The sequence below is a fragment of the Neodiprion pinetum genome, chromosome 5 (genome assembly GCF_021155775.2).
Source record: "Neodiprion pinetum isolate iyNeoPine1 chromosome 5, iyNeoPine1.2, whole genome shotgun sequence".
Lineage (NCBI taxonomy): Eukaryota > Metazoa > Arthropoda > Insecta > Hymenoptera > Diprionidae > Neodiprion > Neodiprion pinetum.
Window position 1 is genome coordinate 35,631,499 of NC_060236.1, and position 27,742 is coordinate 35,659,240.

Consider the following 27,742-nt stretch of genomic DNA (forward strand, 5'->3'; position numbering starts at 1 on the left):
TTGATTACAATGTTTACGGTTGCTATTGGAACAATATCTGCCGATTACAATGGCGACCATAACGTTCGTTTTCATTCAAACACCGCAAAACCCAGCGATTGAGTATACGGTTACGCAATAATTTAAAATTCATGAATTAGTCCTGATCTTGTACCCGGGCGTATTCCTATTATACACATACATGGAGGTATATATAATTACTTATATTATCATCATCATCATTTCGTTATTTATTGTTATATTTCAAATGACTCTTGGTAAGTATGAGATGGGTTCACGATGTAATTAATATGTTCGTCTACACTTACAATTAAAGAGAATTAAGAAACGGATTAATGGAAGAGGCGAATAAATAATTTTAAAAAAGCGCTGTTTGGTAATTACACATACAATATATAAGCGGTTCCACTCCGTGTCGTTTTATACCATAACAGTGTAATTTTACAGCACTTTTGTTGGAAGAATTATTATTATTGAGTTCCGTAAAAAGGTAGAATTTGAAGATTCATTACATGAATTTTAGTTCTTGGAGGGAAAATTATGATATATAATAAAACAGATTAAGCCAAAGACCAAGCGTTGTGGCTTTGATCGGAGTTGCTAGCTCGTATAATAATTCATGCAATATTCTCGTCGCACTATCATACGATAAGTATGTAAAGATGAATATCTGGTTGGTACAAGAAGACACGGAGATGTATGCATATCATCTTGTTTTTTTACTATACAATATGGACACGTATTTCACCAGCTAACCTATAACAGTTCATAGGTGTATGTATAATGTTTGTATGTATCCTTATACAATGTGTAAATGAATATCGAAGTAACTCATAATAGTGATCAGTCAGTTATTTCTTCATCTACGATTGGTTTTCGTGGTTTTTGGACGTGGACCTGGATGGAGTGTGGTGGTTCTGGTTTGTTGTATTTGCGATTGAGAAATATTCTCATTGCAATCGATTATAATCATAGCAAGTCATTCCTGATACGAAAGAGAATTTTTCAACGGACCTGAATTATATGTATGCTTAAACTGGCATTCTATTCACTATACTTCGTTAATATGTTGTATATAACTCTACCTTTCATATGCTTAGAAGTGTGTTATATTCAACACGGGTTATAAACAATCCATGGTTTTCGATATACGTTGAAAATTCATCGGCGCTTATCGAATCAGAGACTATGCATATTCTTCTTTACATTTGATTAAAATCGAACAAACAACAAACGCAAAACTTATTAAACAGTTATTACAGTATGCAGAATTAATGTTATTGTAGTGTTGGTAGTATACACGCCTTGCTCGCGCGTATATTTATTACTATACCTCATTTGAGCGAGCCGTGCGAGTGATACTTCTTGTTGTATAATGCTTATAAGAGAATCATCACAACTATATCCGTATCGACTTCAGATCGTTCGACCATATAACGATGTTATGACGTTTGTGTATAGTTTGTATATTAACTTGTTTCCTTCGTTTTATAGTATTATTATTTAAATTTTTTGTTTTTGGTTTGTTGGCTGTCCTTTCTTTGTTTGTTGGGAAATTGAGAAAATCCAACTTGGAATCGTAAAATTCCACAAATCCCCTTACACGTTATCATATTTAATATAGCATTTGAGATTCCAACGACTATGAAATTTGGGCTACGACTGATCATTTCGTTTGGTTTTTGCAGTAGCATCAGCAGTAACAGCAGCAGTAGCTACTATATTTTCATTCGGAACATTTTAATATCATGTAATACAACTGTGTAAACGTATGTATACAATAATTTGCAAAACGTAAATTGTCCAAAAACATTGACTATTAAATATTTAAACAAAAATAGTTTGACAATCTATTTATACATTATAAAACTTTTTTTAAATTCATTAATTATTTTTGGTTTCAAGCAACAACTGCTTACTACAGCCTGTGTATATTTATAATTAAATAGGTATAGAATAAGCCCTTCTCGATTTTCTCGCGCTAACGGCAAGATAATTTTTACTTTTTATTTTATTACCCTATAAAACTTTGTATATTTTTGTAGTTTATTTTGATCGCACCTTTGCATCGCACCGTCAACTCTTCTACCTTTTAATTTATTCAATGGAAGAGAAAGAAATTGAAAGAGAATAACATAGAAAAAACTTCAACAAACGATGTATGTGAATTTTTTATACAACTTGTAAAAAGTACTCAATCGGTTGTTGGATGCGATGTGTACCGATCGGTATGGATTAATAATAGATTGAAAAATTTGTTCGGATCATAGCGCAGCGTATCGTTATGTATCTCGAATTCAGGGGACAACCTACATGTGGATACCTACCGGGATCGATTCATGCCCAGTTCGACGGAGCTAAGGTCGCGTCTAATTCTCGCCTCCTTTTCCCCAAAACTTGTCGAAACGATTTCGTGCTTTCTCTAAGACGTCGTTGGTCATGGAATGCTGCCCAGTACTCTGACCCAAAACAGCAGGCGCTTCCAGCACGTGATAACCACTGCTTCCCCCGGCGTTGGCCTGTGGCACTGATTGGGCTCCGTGGGGTGCTTCAGCCTCCAAAACTCGGTAGCCGGACGGTGGCACCGCAGCCTCTTTCTTCCTTTCAAATTCGAAGACCGGATCTTCGAGACACCTCAAATTTGTTCCTACGACCGGCTTGACTGCTGGCGCGTCCAATCTTTCGTCAGTGACAACACTCGGTGCCTCATTTTCCTCGCCGACAGGACACTGTAACCATTTCAAATACATCTAATGAAAATGTTACAAAGCTGGTGCCCGCCTGTTACAGCGCGATTGCCGCGAGCTTATTCGATGCTCAATCGCGCGACGTTACAGGCGAGAGGATCCGTAAGGTTTGCTACCCCAGCAAGGTGCAATCTTACGGAATTGCACTATAATAAGGCTTCCCATGCTTTGACGATTATTGATATCTTTTTGACGATTATTGATCGATGTGGTTATTCTATGTTTAAACTGACTTGCCTTGAAGTTCTGCGGCATCGGCGTAGGAGTAGTTGTCGTGTCAGTGCCGAGCGCACGTAGGGGGCTCTCCCTGCCAGAATCTTGTTCCTTATGCCCGTTGAGACCGCTGAAGCTACCAAGGGAGACGCTTTCACTTTCCGGTGATTTGTACCCCGAATGCTGAGACTTGTGCTGACCAACCAAGTCGGGAGATGCAGACTGCGGCATTGGTGGCATTGACGATGCTCCCCATGTCTTTGCTTCGCTGTGAGGTCGTGTCAGTGGTTCCCCTTTAATTATAGGATCGACAATTTTACTCGCATTGTATATAGGTTGAGCATTATTGCACGAGATCTAGATCGTGATTGAAAGTTCATATTTCAAATGCGTGTCGAAAAAGGAAGCCCTACTTTAAAAATAAAAAATGTCAATCTATTTCTTTTGGAAATATGATTATATTTGCTAATTCAGAATTGCAGGAGTAGGATAAATAATCCGTCTACTGGTAGTGATCTAAAATATTGTTGTTATTTATTACAGCACTTTTTGAAGACGATGTATGATTATTCATACTGCAGTTATGAAAACTCCATCCTCTACGAGAGGTCCAAGTTTTTTGAAGTGAAACTTCTTTAGCGGGGGTAACGTGAGAATATTGTGAAACACAATTTTATGAAATTCACAAACTGCCCCTATTATCGGTCTTCCCTTTGTGCCCAAAGTTGACGCTTGTGAAATAGCTAAGTGAATCAATCTTCAACAAAATTGGTCGAAATAATTGTTAAAAAATTATGATTTCGTTTTTCGAGATGTGCAGTTATGCGTAAAAAATTTTTGCTCGAAACCTCGTGGACTGCCCTAGATACAGATGTTGTTTCTAATTACTTTCTTCACGTTATACATACCAGGTATATTCAATTCCGAATAATTAAAAAAATTGGGATTCAGTATCTGCTTACCCTCGCGTACATTTTGCGTAACGGTAAACGTCTTGCCAGTATCCAGCGGGACTGTCCAATTGACTGGCTCTGGTGATCGCATGATCATCTGCTCCGGAGACTTGACCCTCGTCGGTTCTGGTGGGCTTTTTACAATAGGCTCGTCGTTGAGCCACGGACTTGTTTCTGCACTAGGTGGAGCTGCCACGGAGGTGGCGTTCAAGCCGACGTTCGATTCCCCGTTGTATGCATCCCCGTTTACCTCAGGCTCAGCTGACGCTAGAAATTTGAGTCGATACTAATTTTGCAGCGGCTGCAATTTAGGTATATGATCGAGAAACCTCGTCGTGTACGGAAATATAATTAATAGCTATCGCTGAACTCAATTGTGCTCAAATTTCCCATGGCTGTTGCTCAAAATTCAACTTAATCACTTCCCGATGTAGGTTAATAGCGACATCATTTGTTATACTCTGCTATTGGAATTGTCACCTTGCAATACTTCATCTGGTGGGAAAAATTAAACTAATGCAACCGGGTGTGACAGCGGAGCGTTGACCGCGTCTTTTCGCGTGTGAATAGCAGAACAGGTATATTATTGATTATGTTTCATTAATTTATGTGAAATGAGTAATATGAAACCCCAAGAATTACAACTTTCCTCCATTAAAGTTAAAATCTTAGGTCATGTGGTGATGAAATGGCGCCGATAACAAGGCTCTGACGTTATTAGGACATTTTCCAATAGAGTTTAGCTACTGCCATGGGCCAAGTGAGACATACTACGCGGCACCGCATTCATAGGCGACCCTCGCGGTTGCGATTTCCGATTTTTGGCGTAATCATGGTCATAACTAGGGTTGGCGTACTTTTTCGAGTTTGAAAATCCCTGACTTTCCTGTGTAAGTGAAGTAACAACTTTTCATTCAGGTATGCCTTTTCTTTTAATTTTTTATTACCTATTGACCGACTCCAGCGAAGGTCCCCATAGCAGTGTTTCATGTAATAACGATATTGAAACGAATTTGTGATAAAATAACCGGCGTATATTCGATTTACGTAAATATGTAACATATACGTAGTATTCATCAACTTCACTTCCGAAACTATTATACTGCAATGTGTACACTAGACTGTTTCAGATTAGTGTATGAAAAAAAAAAAAAAATTCCACTCTTATTGGAACAAGGTCGAAACGTCATTTTTGCCGAATCTTCAAGATGTAGAAATTTTTAGCTCAAGTCTAAGGGGAGTCTCTTACCATGAGACTTTTCCACATTCAAATATCGTAAACTATGCTCATTCCAGCTGCTTCGCCGAGTTTTCCAGAACAATCGTGTAGTACGGTTTGACAGGCTTTATTTTAATGTAATTAATGGCATATTTGTTTTCGCAGATCTTGAATTTCTCCGACGACAAAGACCTTGTTCCAGCTGGAAAAAATATTGCGCTAATTTGAAACAGTCTCATGCACCCACGTGGGACATTCCTAGATATATTACAAGGTATGGTACACATGGTGAAAATTTTTTCTGAAGAACTCTTCAGTTGAGTGTTACAGAGAAATTCCTCTGAAAATTTTATATCTTATTCTAAAAAGTTCCAAATTGCAGATTTAATATGAATTTTTCAGAGGAATACCATTTCGCGAAAAATTCATGGTCAAATTAAACTCAGAGAATTTCAAAATAATATTAATTTTCTGCAAAACGCTTAAACTTTTTTGCTTATCTTACAGTTTCTGTATTTTTTGAAGACATATTAAATTTTTCTCGTTACATTAGAAATTTCTACATAACTTCGACAAGTTCTAGTTCACACAATTTTCAACAAGTTTTACGGGAATTTCGAGTGAAGCGATTTGTTATATTTTTCCTTGCATTTCAGTGTAAAGTTTCCACCAGTGACATACGTACCCAATATGCTGGATTCTGACTGTCCCGATTGAGCATTACTAATTTGCGAGATGGTCAAAATCCAACATGCCAGGTATACATCAATTAACGTGTTTATTCCCAACTTAACCGAAATGTTCACGTTTTTTGATCTGAAAAGCGGGACGAAAGTTTTTTCCTGCAAATTAGTACTGCAGTTTTTTTGGTTTTCTCTTTTTTTTCTACTCTAAACTATTTCTTTCTGTATTATGATAAACTTGCAATAATATTATAGTCTTTAGACTAATAAAAAGATAACACGTATAAAATAAAAAATGCTGATGTTTTTTTTATACAAAAAATGCCTTCATTCATTTATTTGAAATATTTTTTATCGTGCATTTCTTAAAATAAGTATTATAATTGCAGGTTAAGATCGTCCCGATAGATTTTGCAACCCTTTTATGAAACCCGCTTCCGCCAATCTACATTCATATATATGCTACTTGTATGCATATTTTACAATTTATTTTTTCATTAGTAATCCCTGTTCTGAATTCTACACACAATATTGCAAAAAATATCAAGTCCCGCTTTTCAAGTCAGTAATACGGCCAGAGTTGAATTGGAAATAAAGTCCTGTATATACAACACAGAAATAAAAGTTCAACTTTATTCCCTTGTTGCGTAATGTACTTTTATTATGTTGCCGTAGGTCAGTCAATTAAGATGTGATTATGAGCCTGAAATAGAAATATTTTTATTCTAAAATAATTTTAATCAAAAATTCGTAGTATTTGTAACCTTAAACAAAATATCAAAATGTCCGTGTCGTACTGCGATCCAATGTTACAAAGATTTCATAAACCTTGCAGTTTTAATACTTTCGATGCTCAAATCTTATAAAGAACACGATTCTTAAACATTTTCTTTCACGTAGCCACATCTGCTTCGATCGAATATACGAACCTAGTTGTGTCTTTTTATTTTAATTAAGGCTCTTTTGAGTTCTCCATTCGTAATTTTAACGGACCTTACGTGATTTGCAAGGCAATACGCAGTTACCAAATTGCTACAAGTGAAAATTGCTCAAACTTCTTGACTGATTTAGTTCATAAAACATTTTGATATGTTGCATTACAGTACACATACTAGTGGTTTCCGAAAACTTTTTTTGGGCTACAAGTATTTCTGTTTACTTTTCAAATTTAATTGACCCTTATTATGCACACTCAAAGGACAACAGAAAGAATATATGTACAGACCATAAAAATCTCCACAGAGACCTATAATACATTTAATACATTTATTAGCACATTTACAAAAGTACTCGTATGTGAGGCAAAGGTTCACGATACCAATTTTACGCTGTGGATATACACAACAAAAGCTTGTCAATCATGTCATTGAGAACGTTTAAGGCCATGTAGCACTTCCACTTCTACCGACCGAGCAAACTCGCCATTATTTTCGTTTATTAAGAAAAAAATGAATGAAAACTGTTCAAATTTCGAAAGTACCGAGTTAACCAAGGTTCGGGATAGTTGATTTTCCATGGTTTATTGTAGCGAAACTGAACGCAAATGTAAGAACTTCAAAATCAACCGCTTTTTGGACTGAAAAATACCTTCGATGCCTAATTATTAAGAAAAAAAACTGTTCTAAGGTTTCCAATGCCATTTGCAATCAATATCTCACTACAAACTCATGAAATTGAGTTCATGAAGTTGATATTCCAAAAAGTTACCTACATTTATTCGACAGTTGTGTCCTCGGTGAATATTTAAAAAATTGTCTGTCGACAATCTAAGAATCGTAATTCAGACAATTATTCGACAAAAATGATTCAATTTTACCTGTATGCCAATGTCATGCTGACCGTGATGACTGACAGATTATGAATCTTATGTTATTCCATCTCGAGAGACCTATGGAGGCATAGACTGCTTGCCATAGGTACATAAAATTCAAAGTCAAACTTACTCTTGAGAAACGAGAGATCTTCGGTACTACCCTCTTTAAGAGTGAGATATACCAGTGCCCGCTTATCGTTAACATAAGCAAACAAAAGGCCAGTCCGCATCGGCTTATCGATTGTGGTAAACCAGTTAGTTACGTACTTGTATAGGTATAATAATGTAATACCATACGAGTGAAACATCTTTGTACTATAACGATCATTATGAAAATCATATCTATTACCCTATTGTATGATGGAATGTCGGCAAGATTGAAAAAGTCAACGGTCAAGTAACCAAAGCACAGGCTCCATAAATATTCAACAAACTTGCACGCGCATGCATTCACGCCAATTATTTAATAAACACTTACGAGATGAAAGCAACATTGCAAGCGAGCGTGTAGGAGGTTTTTACATCAGAAAGGTACATCGAAAACTTCAAAAAAAGAGTAAGAAGAAACAATACACAAGGCTCAATTTCAGATTGTAAAAAACAAAATGTACGGGGCATTTCAAACCAAACCGACTTTGAAGTATCAAACATTAATTATCTGAAGTTATACAGTCTTAAAATAAACAGAGTCTTCGTAGTCTAGAACTTTTTGAAATCAGTTCGATGGCCCCCTAATAAAATTCACTCAACTTTAGAGAGGCTGATTATAAAATACCTAACTCTGGCCTGACGATTATAATTAAAGTAACTGTACGGACCCCGATGAGAAAACAGCCAACAGTCCTGCGTATAAGCATTGAAGATAATTGTATTATCATCAGGGTCCGTAGAGTTACTTGGATTATAATCGTCACGTCAAAGTTAAATCTTTTATATAATCCGCCTCTCTAAAGTTGAGTGGATTTTATCAAAGGCCATCGACTTGTTCTCCAATTTAAACCAATGTATCAGAATGATATGTAAATATAACGCTTCTATTTGTTTTTGAGGCAACTCATCAAACAAAATATGAAGTTTACCATGTAAAAAGAGTTGTGGGATATCGGCGGTTCGGTTGGAAGTGAAATTCCCCATTAGTGCATGGTAGATCGAAAACGAGAAGACAAAAATAAAGAGACATTTATAAAAGCTGTATGAAAGTATATATCAGGGTCGTACCAGCGGTCGATAAGTCTAGCATGCTACTTACTAGCTCGGATGATAGCGGCTCGAGACGCGTTTCGTAACGAATCAGAGGATGATTTAGGTTGGGCGGCAGTAGCCTGGAGAGCTGATGCACCAGCTAGTTTGACCTGAGCTTGATTCAGAGAATGCTTTGCACGTTCCTGCAGTTTCGCCGCGGCAGCGACAGTAGCTGCGGTAGCTGAGGCGGATGGATGCGTGACGGATGAATGAACTGAATGTTTTACTGGAGGTTTTATGGCGGTTGCAGGTTTGGCGTGATGAAAGGGGCGGTGGGCGGGAGCATTGGTTGCAAGGGAGGCTAGAACATATTGTACAAATACAATAAGCAATCGTTGCACTATACTATCTAAATACCTATAAATAGGTACTCGTCCTCTACGCTTCCCATTTCACTCGGCATCCAATTACAATCATCCATACAAGTCGGTACACTTCGTTCGCCGTTCAAAGCCCTGCCCGCTTCATAATTATAAGGTACAATACTGTAGAGCTGTATAATTCAACCGGCTCAACCGGTCATGATGGTTAACCTGATTAATTATAGCCAATGGTTTAGGTAATCAGTTTACTGGCCAAGATGATTAAACGGCTTAACCGGTTAATAGTTGATTCGGCTAAAATATAATTTCTATAAGAATCAATTAACCGCGGTTAAACGGTCTGCTTTCGAACCATTTGGACGGTTCACCGGTTGAATTGTACGGCCCTAGAACATACACCGTGTCACTTCGTGCAAACTGTTCACAAGGAGCCATAGGGTATGAAGTGATGAGGGACTCTAGCAAATTTATGATACCGGCCACTACGTATAATTCGACTGCTGATCGTGATGGATGGCCATGTAGCTCTCTGTAAACGATGTCTCATTTGAAACAAGTGATTGTAGGATACATTGAGAAGGCGGAGTTGAAATTCCGAATTTGCAAAGTTCCGTAAGCGCCAGATTCCGAATTTTTTGGTGACGAAACTTAAATTAAAGAACTCAAAGTTTCGAATCCTCCCAAACCCGTTGCTCCAAGTTCGGAAAGTGCAACGTTTCTGAATGGCAAAATTCTGAAAGGACAAAATGCCGAAAGTGCCAAAATGAGAGAACTTAAACATCTAAAACATCGAAATTCTGAGTGACCGATTTTGAGTTCTGTGAATTTCTGGCTTGGTAAAATTTCACCACTTTCTTTGTTTTAGATTTTCAATATTTTTACGTTCAGAATCCTGGTCATTCTGACTTTCCTTTTTTCTGATTTTTTTTTCTGATACACCCACTTGTCGAGTAAACTACGCTGTAGGCTTATATTTTAATTTTCCGAATTTACTCTATCGAAACATTATTTTTCGAAATTTTGCTCTGTCGGAACTTTACTTTTCGGAACTTTGCTCTACTGTCACTTGAATTTTGGGAATCTTGTATTTTGAAACTTTGAGCCGTCAGGTTTCTGGCCATTCGAAACTTGGTTGTTTCGTAAAAGTTTTATTTGTTTACTTCAAGATTCGCCACAGTTTCGGAATTTTTGAAATTTGGAACTTCAACCCCGCCCCATATCGAAAACCAAGCGTGTAGTACACAAGATACTTTTAAGCATAATGAAACTTGTGCAGTTTCAAGGCGGACAACTATTAGAGAAGTTGACGAGATTGTAGGTCGTGTCACATTTGAGAAATATTAATAAGGATCATTTTTCTTATAGCTACTAGCTAAAGTAAAGTAGCTAACAAGCCGAATCCGGAAAATTTTGAATTTCTTAATTCGGACGATTTTTCACCGAGTTACAGCACTTTAAATTAACCTAATGGCTCGGGGTTCCGCCGCATTTGTAACGTCTCCGAGTATTATCATGAATTAAATTTGTACGCACAAACTCTGGAGAAGGTATAGAGTCAAAACATTACGATAATAACGATCTGATGGAATCTTATCTGTCGTTGTCCTGCACACACATTCTAGCGCGCATATTGTTCGAACACGGCGCAACCTTGAGCCACTTCGAATATCAAATCACTGTAACTCTGAATGGCAATATTCACAAACCTCTCAATTTGTCTTGTTGACTTCTAAAAGTTTGACATTTTTAAAAAGATGGTCTTCATGAAGATTTCTCAAATATGGAATGACCTATAAGCACATCAACTTCTGTAACAGATGTCCCCCTTGGAACTGTACAACTTTCATCGAAAACTTTCTCATGTACCACGCTTCGCTTTCGAGATATCCCAATGACTTTTTTAAAATGGGAGATCATGTTACGTATAAACTTCTTACAAACAGTTTTTGCGAAACGAACCGATACACACTTTGACAGCAACCTGCTCCGGAGGCCTGATACGTCGTCATGTAATGGTTCGTCAGCACGTCTTGACAATGGAGGATTACTCATATTTTTAGGCGAAATCGAGCAAAATTTGAGACTTCAGCGATTTCACGTTTCATAAAGGTCAGTTTCCGTAATTCTGGTGTAAATATTATTGATTTTACCGCTACGTAAGTTCGGTGTAAAGAAAATTAAAACTCAAATTTTACCTAGTCTCATTTCAAAGTTTGAGTTTAAGGTGCAGGTACACCGTAGTATCAAATTCACCATTATTGCATAGAGACAAGATGTACAGTCGCCCCAAAATATAATTCCTGGGCTTTAAAATCATCTGGAAACTTGTCAGATAATTAAGCCTTACGCTATGCTCTTTAACGTGAAAAACGACCATTCGTTCGTACAAATCCCAAGAATCAGAGTGAATTCCCACCGAATTCCCGGCTTAATCCAAAATACCCCGGATTTAGATTTCAGATGCGTACCTACCTAGTCGTTTAGTCGCCTTACAAGGTAAAAAAGTACCGACGAATAGCGATGCGGTGTAACTAAAAATAGTTGAAGGCAGATTCATATGCTTTTACTACAATACGAGACAATCAAGTAACTTATTTTGAACACAACTATGGATAAAATCCATGTATGATGTAAGTATGTAGATTATAGACGAGTATTTAGTATACATTGAAAAATTAAGACTGACAATATGAAAGATCTATGCTTGTACACATAAACTTTACCATGCGGTACATCATATGTAGATGATAACAATAAATGTGTAATACTAATCATTACATTATACACAGTCCCCATTGTTCCAAATATATACCGGCTGCATCTATTATCGGCCAATGCACACACACACGCACAGACACGCAAGCGCGCGCACACACACACACACACACACATATACCGGCTCTATATATATATATATTTATATAATATTTATATATATATAGAGCCGGTAACCAGTATTCACAGATGAGAAAACGGAGGCTACAACTCCACATGACAGATTATTCAACTGAAAACTCTTACAATCTGGACAATGTCATTTGGGCGCCGCTTATGGGTCAGGTTGATGAAACAAAAGCTTTAGGAGCGTTGTTACCTAACCCAGTAACCAGAGAAACTGAGCATTAGCTTTTCCTGTAAGTGGTGTTTGAATCACATTGACAGGGGCTTAGTTCAAAAAATGGAATGACCACAGAATAGAAATGTAAGATATCGAATGTTTCAGTTTCCTGCGCATCGTTTCATAGAATTTCAAAATACAGAAAGGCGAAGTACGGGAAAGTTATAATGTCGAAGAGTCAGATTTAATTATAAATATAGCATGCCAGTTATGTAATATGGAATCGTCAGGGTTTTGTACTTCGGCTTTTGATACCAATTTGCTCTATTAATGCATTTTGAATTTTCTATACTTCGATTTCATCCATTCTGAAATCCTCTGATTTACCCGACTTTGGAAATTCGATATTGTGACCCTTTTATTATGCAGTCATTTTACTTTTTAACCTCCACCCATTGAGAATTACAAGTACCTGATGGGCGTATTTTATACTTGAGTGAAATTTAAACTTGGCTTCGGTATAAAATACCGCATAACTGTGGTCACCTTTCTTGGTCTATGCCATTAACTGAATAATTATTTACGAGTAAACTTTTCCCTTCCCTTGTATGTATATCAATCACACAAACATACTTTCGTCCCAAGTTGATAATGTATATCAGCACAGAATATTAAAGTGAGTCATCTACATTTACGAGGAGAACAAACAATGTATAAATAATTACTGCATCGTTATAAGTACAAGTCGAGGTTTTTCGTGCTAGATATGGTTCTGAAATGATGTATTGAAGTCTCCAGTTGACTTACATCCAGAGTCGTCTTCATATTCATAATCATACGACAACTTGGATCACTCACAGAATTAAAAGAAATTCCGTCCGATGTATGAGCTGGTGATATTCACATTATATCTATCATTCAATAATTCCAAAGACTTACTCGGTCGTGGATGCCTCGCTGGCTCAACTGCTCGGTCGCTCGTTTCCTTTTCCTTGTCCTTCACCTCCTTGGACTTTTCCTTCGCAAACAAAATTTTCATGCATCGTGAGTATGTGAGTATAATAGTAAATCTCCAATGCCGCGACACTACAGCACGTGAAGCATGAGTATATATATTACACCCTGAAGATATCTTACCTTTGAATCCTTGGTAAGCGACGGAGCCCGTACGGGCTGCCGCTTTGGTGAACGTCGTTCGGTTGCGGTCGGACCGAGGCTCTGAGAACGGCCAGCCCTGGGGCTGTTCTTCGGACTGAATTTGACCCTCGGTTGAATCTCCTCTCGTGCATCCTTCGATTCATCACGGCGTCGTGGCATCACTGGCTCCAGCTTTTCCCGCGTCGGAGAAGGGAGTAGTGCGCCATCTCCTAGTACAAGGAGAAACACAACATGGTGTATTCCCCGTACAGAAGAGGTGATTCGTGCTCGAAGAAGGAGTTTATAACTTTTAAATACATCGAATATCAAATACTTACCCACACCAGTTGTGCGGTCCAGATGATGACGGATCAAGAAGTCTTTTCTTGCGCGAGCAATCGCTCTTTCATTATCCTGAAAGGACGGTGAAATTTTAATGTAAGTAGTGTTATAAGGGAGTTCAGCGTACAGATACCGATACCTACATTTTTAGCTGCTTCACAGCTCAGAGATAAACCCTTTTTCGGGTAACGGTAATCCCTACTGTGGTCGACTTCATCGATCATCGGAAAAATATCGTCTGCTTTGCGCTCTACGTTATCATCATATCAATCATAGGGAAAAAAGGGCTTGTGTCTGAGCTGTGAAGCGGTCAAAAATGTCAGTAATATAAATGTCGATATCGGGATCTGTACGCTGAACTCTCGTTATATCGCTACCGATGTAGTACATTATGTACAGAAGTTTGAGCTATGGTATGGTGAATAGCTTACCATCTTTGTGTCATCTTGCAGAAAAGAATAAACTGGACGAGTTTGAACGGAGGAAGGCCTGACTTGTACCGCTGAAGCTCTGCCCGCAGGTGGCATCGTGGTTGTCTGGGTAGGCCCGATCTTTCTTGTGTTTTCCTGCTCCTTCTCCTCTTTCGTAACTGATCTGCTGTCAGAGAATAGGATCAGTGCTATTCGAATGTCTTTATAACTTGCAACTTTAATCCTGGATGCATTAACAACACTGACAAAAGTGTATTTCTATCTTCTTCCAACGGTTCTAAGGAAGTTTGCCACCAAAATGAAGTGGATGATTGGAAAAATACGTGAATATTACATAAAATAAATTGATCTGCATGGGTAATTAGATCAAAGTAACAAACCTCCTCGAGTGAAAAAAGTTAAGAATACAGTAGTGCATTGCGTAGCGAACAAAGTGAAAATTGTACAAATATACGATCCTGAATAAAATTATCGAACAACGACACCAATTTGATACACGAATATCATAGTAGTGCATAATATATAGAATTGATGTACGTGCACAAATTCAACCGTCCATACAGCACGCAAAACTTTAAGGAACCTTAATCCAGAAGCAAGGAAAAATTTTTGCTGACACTCAAACTAGTGGTCGTGCCAGAAACAACTTACTTGTAAGTGAATTACTCAAATTTTCAGTAGAAAAAATATTATTAGCCTTTAATCTTTTCCTCAATTATTATTAACAAAATCTTAAGAGAATTACTTCAACTTTGTTAACTGTAACAATGTTTCATTATCACCTTGCGAATGAATGCAAAGTTGCTACTGATACATGTGCAGTTCAAAAATGATTTCTTTCAGAAAATTTCCCTTATCCTGAGTAATGGTTTGCAAATTCTCTAGCTTATCCCCAGTTTCCAGGTCAAGATACAGGTTATGCCACAACTTTAAGAGCACTCTTATTATACGTTTTTTTACTGGACTAGTTTGTTTTAATTCTCAGCCTGCCCAACCAGCACACCTTTTACTTGTCACAGCCTAGACTATCATGGCACCCAATTATAGTAATTTCACAATTTCGTCAATATTAGGTGTGATAAAAATTTTCTCTCTAAATCTCCCATACATATGCACAACCCTGTAATACCGCAGTAGCCCTGTGGAATCGTGGACAGAATTTCAACCTCTTAACAGAGAACCGAGATTCCAATATCAAAGCAGAGAAACTAATATAGTGTTTCACTTTACAGACACAGATTGAACGATAAACATCATAGATATTTGTACTGGCCTGGCAAGCGTAAGTGCGTCGGGCGCGTGATTACTGGTAACACGCTTCCCCAACGATAAATCCTCCTCGGCCGCCAAGCCGCGGCCCCAGTCCCGAAGCTATTCAAGTAAAAGGATCGGACATTTAATTTTAAGTAGTTGCGTGGAATGCTACTTTGTACGGGGTATATCTGAACCTTTGAAAGTCAATAATATACTCGTATATGTTCTTATTGGAACTTGACTGAACTGTGAAGGACGCAATATAGGGTTGGTTGCCCATAGGCTGGGTTACCGTTCAGAAATTTACAGCGTTAGCAAAAGTTCTGAACATTTAATATCCCCTTGACGTGTGCATTTCTCTTTCAGAGTTCGTATCCTCTATAGCGAGTGACATTAAAAATAAATAACAGAAACAAACACTTGCATGCTAAAAATCAGCTATGTATAATGAATATAGGTATTTACAGATGTTTGATCAAAACATATGCATAGTGATCCAAAACGAGTCTTGTTGGTGTAGACATGACGTTGCTATGTTCCGCGCGTTATACAGTTCGATGCAGAAGACCTCTAAGGAGGTATATGCATATAACTCCAATGCTGGCGAAAATTAATATTTATACAATTATATTTTAAGGAGTATATTGTGGTAAATGGCACAAAATATTGATTATACGTTATTTATTGATTATTTCAAATTAAGATATGAGTTTGTCATGACAATTATGGTAAATTTATGGTAAATTACACGTGTATTGTAATTTTTTATGCACCTGTTGCGCTTTACGATTGACATGATTCCATCGGTATAAGTCGATGGATCTAAAAAATTCAAGAAGATTCTTGTACATTAATATTTTCGTTATAGTCTGTCTAGCCATTTTTTTGATATTTCATGTAATACATTTTTTAGGAACCATAAAAGAATAAAATTTCTGATGAAAATAGTTCTTCAACCTTCAAAATGTCATGCTCATTTTTTCGAAATTAAAAAATTTAGCTCGACACACTACGACAAAAACGTTACTGTACAAGAATCTTTTTGAACTATTCAGATCAATCGACTTATACCGACGTAATCTTGTCAACTCACGAAGGGCAACTCAAGTGGCCAAAAGAATACCAATAGACATGTAATTGATGATTAATAATGTTCTTGATAAATTATTTTCTCACAACGGAATGATCGATAAATACTGTGTGATCAATATTTTGTGTTATTTTTCACAATATACTCCGTAAAACATAACAATTTACGCCAGCGGTGGAAGTATATATATAGGTGCCCCCTTAAGCTGAGTCAAACTTGCAAGAAATTTTGGAGTCACTTTACGCATCTGATAGGCTACGAACAACAATAACCGCATGCTTTGATTTCCGTTTGTATTTGCATAATGCCATATTATATTTTGCTGTGAATCGTTAGTAGTCGAATGGTAACGACACTCGAGAAGTGTTGGTCGAAAATAATCGGTTTCTTCGTAAAGTTAAAGTTGTCACGTCATCTTCATCAGCCTGATTCCCACAATCTCTGATTTCAATGTGGATAGGGTGGAGAATCATGATCAATATCATAGTCTTGTATACGGGTCTGGATATGCTCCATGGTGGGGGTGGAATGCTTGGCCAGGCTGGTTTTATCGTTCATCTTTCGGTCACCGAGGGCACTGTCATTTAAAAGTTTTTTTTTAATCACCCGTCTGTCATATTTCGCAATTTTACGCCACTTTCTGTGTAATTTCTATAACGTCTTACACTTTGAGATAATTCATGCTTTCGGCGTATTTTGTGAATAATAATCGATAATTGAGTTGCAACACTCTTGCATACATATGGTGACTCGCGGGACGTCAATAAAACTACCAATTTGGCCCCGCTATGTTGTACACCGCCATCCCCGAAATGTGAGATCATTTGCACACCTGTATACAAGACTTTAATGAAAACAGATTGGCACACGAAAGTACATACACAAGGGTCGCAGCTTGACCTTTTCAATCGTTACCTTATACTCGTCCGCGAGACGCCTAAGTTCTGCGATATTGGTGGTCGGATTTGGTACTTCTGGATTGGTTGATTTAACTTCAATTCTTTCCGCTATCCTTACGGATTTACCACCTGATTTTTTGCCCCTGAAAATATTGCGCCCATCGCGACAGACGTTTCTGGTTAATTGATTTTATAGACACGACGATGAAGTTCAGAATTCTTAGTTTGTAGAATGGTAACCATAATGAGCGGTTATTAAAAGAATTCAGCCGTTGCTCTAATATTACTGTTCAGATAGCGAAATCAAGTCCCGCGCCACCAGGCTACTGTAGCTTATTGCATATGTGTAGATAAAGTGTGCACATGGGTCATAAGTCTGTCTAAAATGTCTTGAAAAACTGACAAAAAGCTGTTGGGAGACAAATCCGTATATCCGAATGTTTAATACAGGCTGAGTGCGTGTAAAAAATACGAATCAGACTCAGTATTCGCATTTGAGAGATTGCCAACTGTAAGAAATTATAATAGTGAAGCATTTCCCAAATATTTAAGTGAATGTCACACTTGGCCTTCAAGGCTATAGCTAACAAGGAAGGTATCCTAAGTCAATCTCTTCGATTTGATTTCTTAGTAGACTAAAAACTAAGTGACACGTATTTTTTTTATCTGCCATTAAATACTTTAAGGGGGTGAAATCACCCTCCAAAGTAAGGCATGTCGAGGGGCGATTTGGCAGTTTCACGCACAAGAACATAATATTTTTTAAGCAATTCAAGTGAAAAAGAAAAGTATTAACGAGAAATGAAAAATATAATTTTCTCATTTAAAAACAAAAAACAGCCAAATTGCCCCTTGACATGCCTTATTTTGCAGGGTGGTTTCAATCCCTTAAAGACGTGTTTAATGGCAGACAAAAAAATACGTGTCGGTTAGTATTGAGTCTATTATAACATATTTAAAAAAAAATGTAATCGCAGATATCGTCCTGGGATATTTTCCTTGTAAGTGAGAACATAAAAAGTGCCTGTGGGTAGTGTTTTTGACACTTGGCCATATGCCTTGGTATGTAACTAAAAGTTGAATTGCTACTACATGAACCTGATCTATCATTGATTGAACTCAATTCAAGTTCCACACAAGATTAAGGCAAGTACAGTCCATAGAGCCTGGCATACATCCAGGTACTTTTCATTTATGCCTATTCAGCTACGTTCTTGTGAAATACAACATAAAACCTTATTGTAGGTTACACTCTTCGTAGAGGTTCACATTTGACTCTGTACAGCTACTCTCTACAATATTTTGCTGTTTCTTCGTTAGTTAATTATTGTCATTTTGTAGGGATGCAGGACGAATTTCCTGACGCTTCAATGAAAATTGACCGGTTTTTATATGCTGTAATGCAAAACTGGGAAAACACATTTTTCCGTACTACGTCCCAGAACTATCAACCTCAAAAGATATTACCTGAACGTTACTTTCGGCTGTACCAATTCTTCATCTTGTTCCTCTCCCTCAAGAACCACCCCATCCGTAACATCAATTCCATTGCTCCCCACCAAGGGTTCAAGCTCTGATGGCTGTACACCTACAGGGCACATCAATTTGGTACAATGCAGTGATTTTGAAGGACCAAACTATCTAATGAAAATTTTCTAATACTTGATTTTTATTAAAGCAGTAGAGGGGCTTCCTTAATTTGAACTTTTGTAAGACGAAAATAATCGTTGAAAAATTATGTCGTTTAATACTCAGGTTTTCAGTTAATTTATAACATACCTAGGACTAGCAATTACTGCAACAAGAAAATATTCTGCCACGATACCTAAGATCTAGGAGTGTCAACTGATAGTGCAATTACCATCCCGCTTGCGGTCAACGTCGTTGGTCCTCTTTTTATGTACGGGGGCTGGCGCAGACGGAACGATTCCCTGTTTCAGAGCTCCCATGCTCAAAGACTTCCGCGGAGGCGCTGCTGTCCCGACAGATGTACCAATACCGCTGCCGCCGCCGCCACCGGCTGCAGCTTGTCCGCCGGATGAACAGACATCGCCGTTGGTCAACTGAGATCGCCTGGGCCAGGCAAACTGTAAACGATACTCAGTGCTGATTCGTGAGATCGCCTTACTCAGCTGGCTAGTTGGCAGCTCTGGCGCTGCAGTAGCTGCCTAAGAATAAATTATAAATAGACTTGCTGTTATAAACTTTGATCCTCCAGCTAATTCTTTATGATCAACTTAAACACACCGCGTTAATCTGGAACGGTCACAGCTCTCGATAAATCGCTGAGGAGTCTAACGCTGATAAGTCTGCAGGTATAGACCAGGTTTCAAAACACCCGAACAAATTTCCAAAACAGATTTTATATCGCATTTCAAAAGAAATCCTTCATACGTGACAAAGTCATTTACACCCTCTTCTCCGATGAAGCGATTCTTATGAGACACGCAATGCTTTTCAAACCTAGTGTCGCTCATCTTTTGAAACAGATCACCAATTTCATTAGCAGCTATTATACACACCTAGAGCATTCGGTCAATCCCGCCACTCGATACCAGCAATTAGGCAACCAAATAATTATATTTATATAATGCGAGCATGTTTTACGTGTTCTCCATACACAAAGTAGCGTTTTCTATGACGGTCGAGTGAGTCTGCGAATGTGCATGCGCGGAGTAGAGAAAAGACCACTTTTAACTCCTAGGACTTAAAAGTGATCTTTTCGGTACTCCGCGCATGCGCTGTCGCGAACAAATCAGACGTAACGCGATCCTAACCTCAATTTTGTGCTTCGTGAAAAACCGTGGAACATACTCTTGTCATATAAAACATCGTGTGCAACAAGGAGTTAACGATATTTTCGTCTCGCGTATTTGCAATATTCGTCTTCGGCTCACCTACGACTCATATTGCAAACTTACGCTCGGCCTGAAAAGACCGAGTTTTCCTATCGGAGGGAAGCACATAAGTACGTAAAATCTAACCAGTTGCTTGATTACTGACACCGAGCGACGAAATTCACCGAATCCTCCCAGTGTAGCCCGTCCATCCCCTACCCCCCGATCTTACGTGCAAGTCTGAAAACTCGTGCCCTTTTTGAAATGGGGGGTGTAATCTTGGGTGAAGCAACGTTATTCAGTTTCTGTTATGACCACCAGAATTGTCGCGATCTAGGGGCTTTAGAACCTTAAAAGAATATATATATATTTTCCCGACGAAACTACGCGGAAAAAAAATCACATCTAGATTACAACAATCTTACTAGACAAACCGATAACTACGAAAATGAGCTTCGCCAAGTGAGTCACTCCCTACCACATGAGTTTCCAGACCTGTATGTAAGACCGTGATCGACCCTAAAATAATTGTATAGTCGGTTGCACCTGAGTTTTATCCGCAAGCATGTTGGAATCCATAGAATCCATCCCGCTGCCATCCGCAGCCGTCATAAACTCGTGACTCTTGTAAGCAAGCTCTGGACATTTCTTCCGCCGCGGTAGGGCTGGCTCCAGAGTCGGTCCTGTAACAAAAAATTCATTAGTACATCGATAACTAACTTGAATAATTGCAAACTGAGTATACGACCAGCAAATAAATATATAGACACAGCAACGCACAGTCAGGTCGAATGTGGGATAATTAACGTGACGACGTTTCATCGGTATATTCTTCATTCATCAACGCCTACAAGTTACGAGATAGCAGCCTCTAATGTGAGGCAATTAAAAACAAAGAGGAAAGTTTGGCCAATTTTAAAGCAGAAACGTAAACTACATCACGTATACAATAATTCATGACTAATCTTCATCGGCAACTATTGACTTCTTGGTATAATAAACGTAATGGATGCATGAGGCTTGATGATGCGAAGCTAACAATAAGCAATGAAAATTCATGCTGTAACATTCCAAATAATACAGTGCCTGATATTCGGTAATTGACATGCCGAGAGACTAGAATATTTCACTTCATGTTACATTGGTCTTTCTAATTATTTGCGTTCATTTTTACATTGGTGTTCGCGGTTTTTTCATAGACTAGGCGTCCAAACTTCTAGGGACTTTTTATCTCGTGATGTATCCATCTTTTCAAAATACTGCACGTTGCAAATTTTAGCATTCAAAGGTATTTTTCTGCGAACTTGTATCAGACTTGAGATTACTTCACCAGATGTATGAACAATATTGAAATTTCAGGATAACCGAATATTTAGAATATGTCCCGAAAAATTGGTCGACCCTTCCTCGACTCAAGTTACGTATCATACATGCAACTTGCAAGATCGACGACACAAGACCCTAGTACACAAAAGTGAGTTAATAATACGTTAGAAAGACCCATACGTGTTATTAAATTTCTCAGTTTGAAACTTTATACATATAGCCCCGTATAGGAAATACAAAAGACTACACATACAAGGTTATTTATTGACTACTACTGACCAGTAGTGTCACTATAGTAGAGTCAGTTTTACCTGAAATCCGCATACGCGGCTCTCGCTCGCTCAAGGAGCGGGCAGTAAATATTCAATAAATGGCCCTGTATTATCTCTTATCCTCCTATTCATAACATCCATTAACGCGTGCTTTTTGTGCGACTTGAGGTGACTTCATGCCTTGCGCTAACCGCTGTTGGCACGGTCTCCGCAAGCTTATTATAATGCTTGTGTAGGCACGCAGGTTCCCCTATAAGCCAGCTCGACTTTCGAAAGTTGCAAGCTGATCATGGTCCGCGATCGTTTATCGAATTTCGAAACGAATTCAAATTAATAGATGCAGCAATGGCTCGCACTGCGTGAATTCATTATACGTAAACATGTGTAATACAAGAAAGCATAACACTATGTATGAGGCATTCCACGCCAACTCAGTAAACGGTTGACCATGACATGCTTTAATTTCACCAAGGATTTTTCCTACGTTGGTCCGACCCCTGAAAATTTCAAAAAATATTTTCAAATTTTTTCAAACGCTCAATTACTTTATGTTTTTTTAAACCCATCACAAGAACACCCAAATTGATTATTATGAAACAAGAAAAAAAAAAACATTTGGTTTCCGAGTTGAAACATATTCACGCAAGATTCAGAGTGGGACCTCGTTTTTTCTATTTTCATCGCATCCTCAATTTCATTGCTAATTTTTTTCAATTGTCTTTCCAGTTTTAAGACACTCTCGCGATTCTTTTCAAAATTTCATCACAGATTTTGAACAGGTGTGAAAATAGAAAGAGCGATTAAAAAAATATAAAAAAGGATAACAAAAATAGGAAAAAACGAGATCCTACTCTGAATCTTGTTGAAAAATGTTTCATTTCGGAAACCGAATGTTATTTTTCTTGTTTCATTCAAATCAATTTGGGTATTTTTGAGATGGGTTTAAAAATTGATCGAATAAAGACAAGTGATCAAAAATTGTTTAAAATTTTTTTCGAAGCTTTTCAGGGGTCGCACTAACGCAGGAAAATCCTTGGTGCGATAAAAAAAGTGTCATGGTCAACCGTTGACCGAGTTGGCATGAAATACCCAATATATATTATATATACGTTATCAAACTGTAAAGGTATAAATAAATGCTGTGGTTATGTGTTTAATGGGCATATGTACGTAAAAGCTACTTTGATTAAACTGCATGGGTTGTAGGGTCGATAGCCCGTCATTACTTGTGGACTGATCTGTATAGAATCGTCTTACCTTCGTTGCTATCGTCTTCAGTTGACTTGGCCGATTGCAGCTTCGCGTTCGCTTGTTTCGCTGTAAAGAAAATTTGCGACTGGCATGTTTTTCTATTAGCAGTCTATACAAGTACTTTTAGCCAAATTTTGTCAGTTTTTTTTTTCTCCATTTTAAAATTATACTATCAGGATAAATTATGTGACAATTGGACTGAATTCCGAAGTGTATAACTGAGTACTTATAGTATATATTATGTATACATGTATACGGTTACTATCACAATATTATGGATTGCTGTACGTCGTACGGACATGCTGCTGACGTATCCTTATCAGTATTTAACTCTGATCATCGTTCGAAATAATTTTCTTGACTTGTATCATAACCACACATAAGATACGCGCAGTTGGCCGTGGAATTATTGTATATAGTAGTGATGTAACGAATGTAAATCCGTGTATTGGCGAATACGAATGCGGATATTTATCATCGATATTCGCGAATGCGAATGCCAATATACATTTTCAAATCTAGCGCCATTTCTCTATGGCTAAAAATTGACAATTGATTGACTGACAGGCACACCACGTAAGTTGTACGCATACATTAGCGCCGATCGCATCTTATTCCGGAAATTGCCGAGTTAATCTGAACTAAGCCGATTGTTTGTTTGATTATTTAACGACAAATTGATAACGGAAACAAATTAGTGTGATTCAAACTAATGTTTTTTTCGCTATATAACGTTATTTTCACAATTTTTATGAGCAAAGTATGAAATATTTGTGACAGTCACATTCGCAAAATATTTGCACGATTTTTGCAAATGCCGATGCGAATGCGAATGTCAAGAAATATGCGAGTATTCGTTACATCACTAATGTATAGGTATGTGCCGTAATTTGTGCGGGTTCATAATTAAGATTGTCATGATTATTAAATAGGTATTTGTTGCGCTTTGCAAGCTGGTACCTTCAATTCAACGAAAGCTGATAAAAATATTATAAGTATACATATATGTATATACACATATAACATATATTATTGTAATACATACATGAACGAGCATTACCGTAGAATTGCATTATCGGACTGTTGAGGTTCAGCAGTATATATAATATAAGTATATTAAATGGAATGTAGGAACTACCAACGGTCGGTAGTAATTTTTCGTAAATATGGCGAATAGAATTCAGAATAATCCTATCTGTTGAAAAGAAAACCTCAAAGAAATATCGATGCTTTCACCAACACACAGATTATTCCGATAACAATTAAGTTTACTTTTATACATATCTAGAGCTATCGAGATACTGACCAAGTCCGGATTCTTCGCACCGCCACTTTGTAAAAATTGCCACATACGTCCTCGGTTGAAACAACTACAAGTTCTACGACTGCTGCATAAAGGCGACCGCAGTACGACTCTTTGAATGCATAACATCCTTGAATTTTCATCAGCATATTATATCATAGGAGTCTAAATTTAGTTTCTACTTTGTTTTACCCGTGTACGAACAATTATTGCAACGGAAGATCGCGGAAGGTACGAACATATAAGTTCTGACGCTGAGGAAAAAAACAATCAGACGTGAATGCGATTGGCGATGAAGTGATGTGTGCAAGACATATACTATAGGTACTTATGGCGATGGTGAAAAATAGCAAAAGACCACTAACGACGGGTAATGGTTACGGTAGTATTGATTTACGTATGCGGCTTTGTTGTCGACGGGGTTACTTTTTCCGTACACCTTCTAAAAAATAGTCGAATTTACAATTAAGAATTCCAGATCAGAAGTTTTACAGCCAAATTTAGGCTAACAATAAAACAGGTAACATCGACTAAAGTAAAATTAGGTACAGTAAGAACCATGTTCTTCAAAATTTATCGGGAAACTGAAATCTCTCGTTAAGCGATCTGACTAACTATCCTTGCCATAAACACATTTACTTTATACTAAAAAAATTATGAACTCGAAAATATTAAACGAAAGTTTCACCACCCTTGCCATAAAAACGCTCACTTTGCATTCAAAACATCATCAGGTCGAAAACATCGAACGAAACTTCTTCATTTGTATACATATATATATATATATATATATATATATATATATATATATATATATATATATAGCCACAAAATAACTCTATTTTCGAACTGGCCAACAATAAATCTGGGAAAATAGTGAAGCGATGAACTTAAAATTTGGACACAGTACCTACAGATACGTTATCTACAACGTCGCGTAATATTTTTGCGATGCCTGAGTTGATTATTATCGTAATTAGACAATTCTCCGTGAAAATTACGCTAGATATTTTTCATGTCTTCTATTTCCTGATCGCCATTTTCACGATTTTTTACAAAAAAAAAAAAAAAAAGAAGTACGCTACATCGTAAGTGAAAGAGTCATTGGTCTTTTTCAGGTGCACTATTCCGCGATTTTTCTATCGACCAGCAGTTCGGATTATAATTTTTTAAATACAAATTCATTGTTTTTATGGTAAGCGTGTTCAGACTCCTTGATTACCTACTTTAACTTCTTTCGTCATTCTTTCATTGCGGGTTCGCGTTTCATAAAATAAGTGCATCCTCGGAAGATTGTATGGTTACAGTTTTAATAATTTAGCAAAAATCTTGTGCTGATTTTGTCAACTAGTAGTAAAATTTGGCAAATTGTAATAATGTCCAAAGCAGTAAAAAAAAAAAGTAGCCCCGCTGTCGCATAAATTCCGGTATATGATTTTCACGAAGAAAACCTAAAAATATCACAAGTATATATTAAGTTTATAGAACGATAGCTTATCACGTCAAAAGTGTCAAACTCTAGCTTCCAGAGCCATTCGGCGCTGAAATGTCTGAGTCTGTATCTTGAACCTATATCAAGTCATTCCCACATTCCGCATACAAAAATTAATCAAATGATTTTCAGTATACGTGAAATCCGGTGTTTTATGCAAAACGTATACATATACCAATACTTCGTAGCTATAACTCGTGACCGCCGATCGTCTATAATATGTTATGCCTGCATGTGCTGATAAACGTAAAAATTATACTACACATATTATACATAGGTGTATATATATGCTCTATATATGTATAGGCCGGTGACAACAGTGACGCAACTCTGAAAATACAATTTTTCGGTACGAAACTGTTTAAAACTGATCTACTTCGAAACTCGTGACCAGCAATAACAACACTAATCTCAAATCTGTTCTCTGGCAGATATACAGGGTGTCCCAAAATTCACGCAAGAAGTAATTGTAATCGAAAACACAGGTTTGTAATTAGAAATTCAATTTTTTTTATTGAATCATGAAGTATACAGTATACATAGGGTTATGTATGGAATAGGATATCGGGTAATTGGCCTCCATGGCTTTGCTGTACGCACATACACGCTCTTTTATTGAAATTTCCCATTCACGTTTTGCATATATGCGCTCAATTCCTCCTTCGAGGCGTGAGTGGTCGTGGGCTTGTCAGCATAAACCTTGGACTTCGAAAAACCCCAAAGAAAAAAGTGCAACGGCGTTAAATCGCATGATCTGGGTGGTCGATTCTGATCACCAAAACGGGAAATTAAAGGTGGAGGAAAATTTGAAAAGAAGAGTGCGTATATGCCTACAGCAAAGCCGTGGAGGTCGTTTACCCGATATCCTATTCCATACATAACCCTATATTCGGTACTTCGTGAATCGTTTAAAAAAAATTTAATTTTTAATTATAAACCTGCGTTTTCTATCAAAATTACTTCTTCCGTGAATTTTGGGACCCCCGTGTATACCTAGATGTAGAATCGAACCTCGCAAATCCAAGTATGATACCTATTGACTCGAAAACGCCATTCTTCACCTGCGTCATTGTTATCGCCCGCACGCGATCATATACCGTGATATACAACATACGACCTTCAGTCGTCGAATCATGACTCGGACGATTCACTTTCCTCTCGTTTTCATTAAACGATATAAAAACCGGAAGGATTGATTTGTCAGACACGACTTACTTGACGCTGGAGCCGGCTGCGGTGATCGCCGTACAACAGTGTGCTGATCCTGGTGGGGTCCGGTGTACTCGTGCCATGTGTACGTGCTCCGATACTCCGAATGGAGCTGCTGAAACGTACGAACATTGACCCGTCAGCCGTTCACTTTATCGTCAACAGCAAAACACTCGATTGTATTCCGTTCACACTTTTCAACATACGTATAGGTACACTCTGGCACAATAACTACGTTACACTGGTGTCAATTGACTGTATGTACCTGTACCGTATTGTCTTGAGGTTGAAGTTAGTAGCGTAGCGTAGCGTAGCGTAGCGTAACAATAAATGATAATTTAGGAAAAATAATTTTTTTGCAACCTCAGAATCGTCTGGTATCGAGTAAGCCGTAATGAAGCCGAGACGTTTTCATGTTTTTTAAACTCAACTCTTTCAAAATTATTCTAAAATTGCAAAGTGATGATTTTTTCGCGTCAACGTTACTAACTTCAATCTCGTATATTTTCACTATTTCACATTGTCACCGAGAATTGGGTTGGTCGACAATCGAGTCTAAATGTCTAAACGGCAGTGGAAGTGCAAAAAACATCATCCCAACTTCTACCATCCGATTATAACTTGGTGTGCATAACTTTGATGTGACTT

At 37.7% G+C, this 27,742-nt stretch overlaps 1 protein-coding gene across 12 annotated transcripts in view; it reads right to left on the reverse strand.

The window, feature by feature from the left end:
* Positions 1-353: 353 nt before the first annotated feature.
* The window catches only part of LOC124218711 (triadin), a 30,925-nt gene continuing 3,536 nt past the window's right edge, over positions 354-27,742 (reverse strand). For 4 of the 12 annotated variants that reach the window (XM_046625412.2, XM_046625413.2, XM_046625414.2 and 1 more), the window contains exons 3-17: positions 27,101-27,209; positions 23,097-23,156; positions 20,788-20,924; positions 19,266-19,572; positions 18,872-18,992; positions 17,421-17,547; positions 15,435-15,532; positions 14,162-14,324; positions 13,727-13,802; positions 13,389-13,618; positions 13,191-13,269; positions 8,878-9,171; positions 3,923-4,180; positions 2,985-3,253; positions 354-2,729 (exon numbers count right to left, since the gene is read on the reverse strand). In XM_046625412.2, coding sequence (XP_046481368.1) covers positions 2,370-2,729; positions 2,985-3,253; positions 3,923-4,180; positions 8,878-9,171; positions 13,191-13,269; positions 13,389-13,618; positions 13,727-13,802; positions 14,162-14,324; positions 15,435-15,532; positions 17,421-17,547; positions 18,872-18,992; positions 19,266-19,572; positions 20,788-20,924; positions 23,097-23,156; positions 27,101-27,209 — 2,688 coding nt within the window. In that variant the 3' untranslated portion in view covers positions 354-2,369. Of the gene's footprint in view, positions 2,730-2,984; positions 3,254-3,922; positions 4,181-8,877; positions 9,172-13,190; positions 13,270-13,388; positions 13,619-13,726; positions 13,803-14,161; positions 14,328-15,434; positions 15,533-17,420; positions 17,548-18,871; positions 18,993-19,265; positions 19,573-20,787; positions 20,925-23,096; positions 23,157-27,100; positions 27,210-27,742 lie in introns of all 12 variants that reach the window. The other 8 variants (XM_046625416.2, XM_046625420.2, XM_046625419.2 and 5 more) reach the window with 8 other exon arrangements.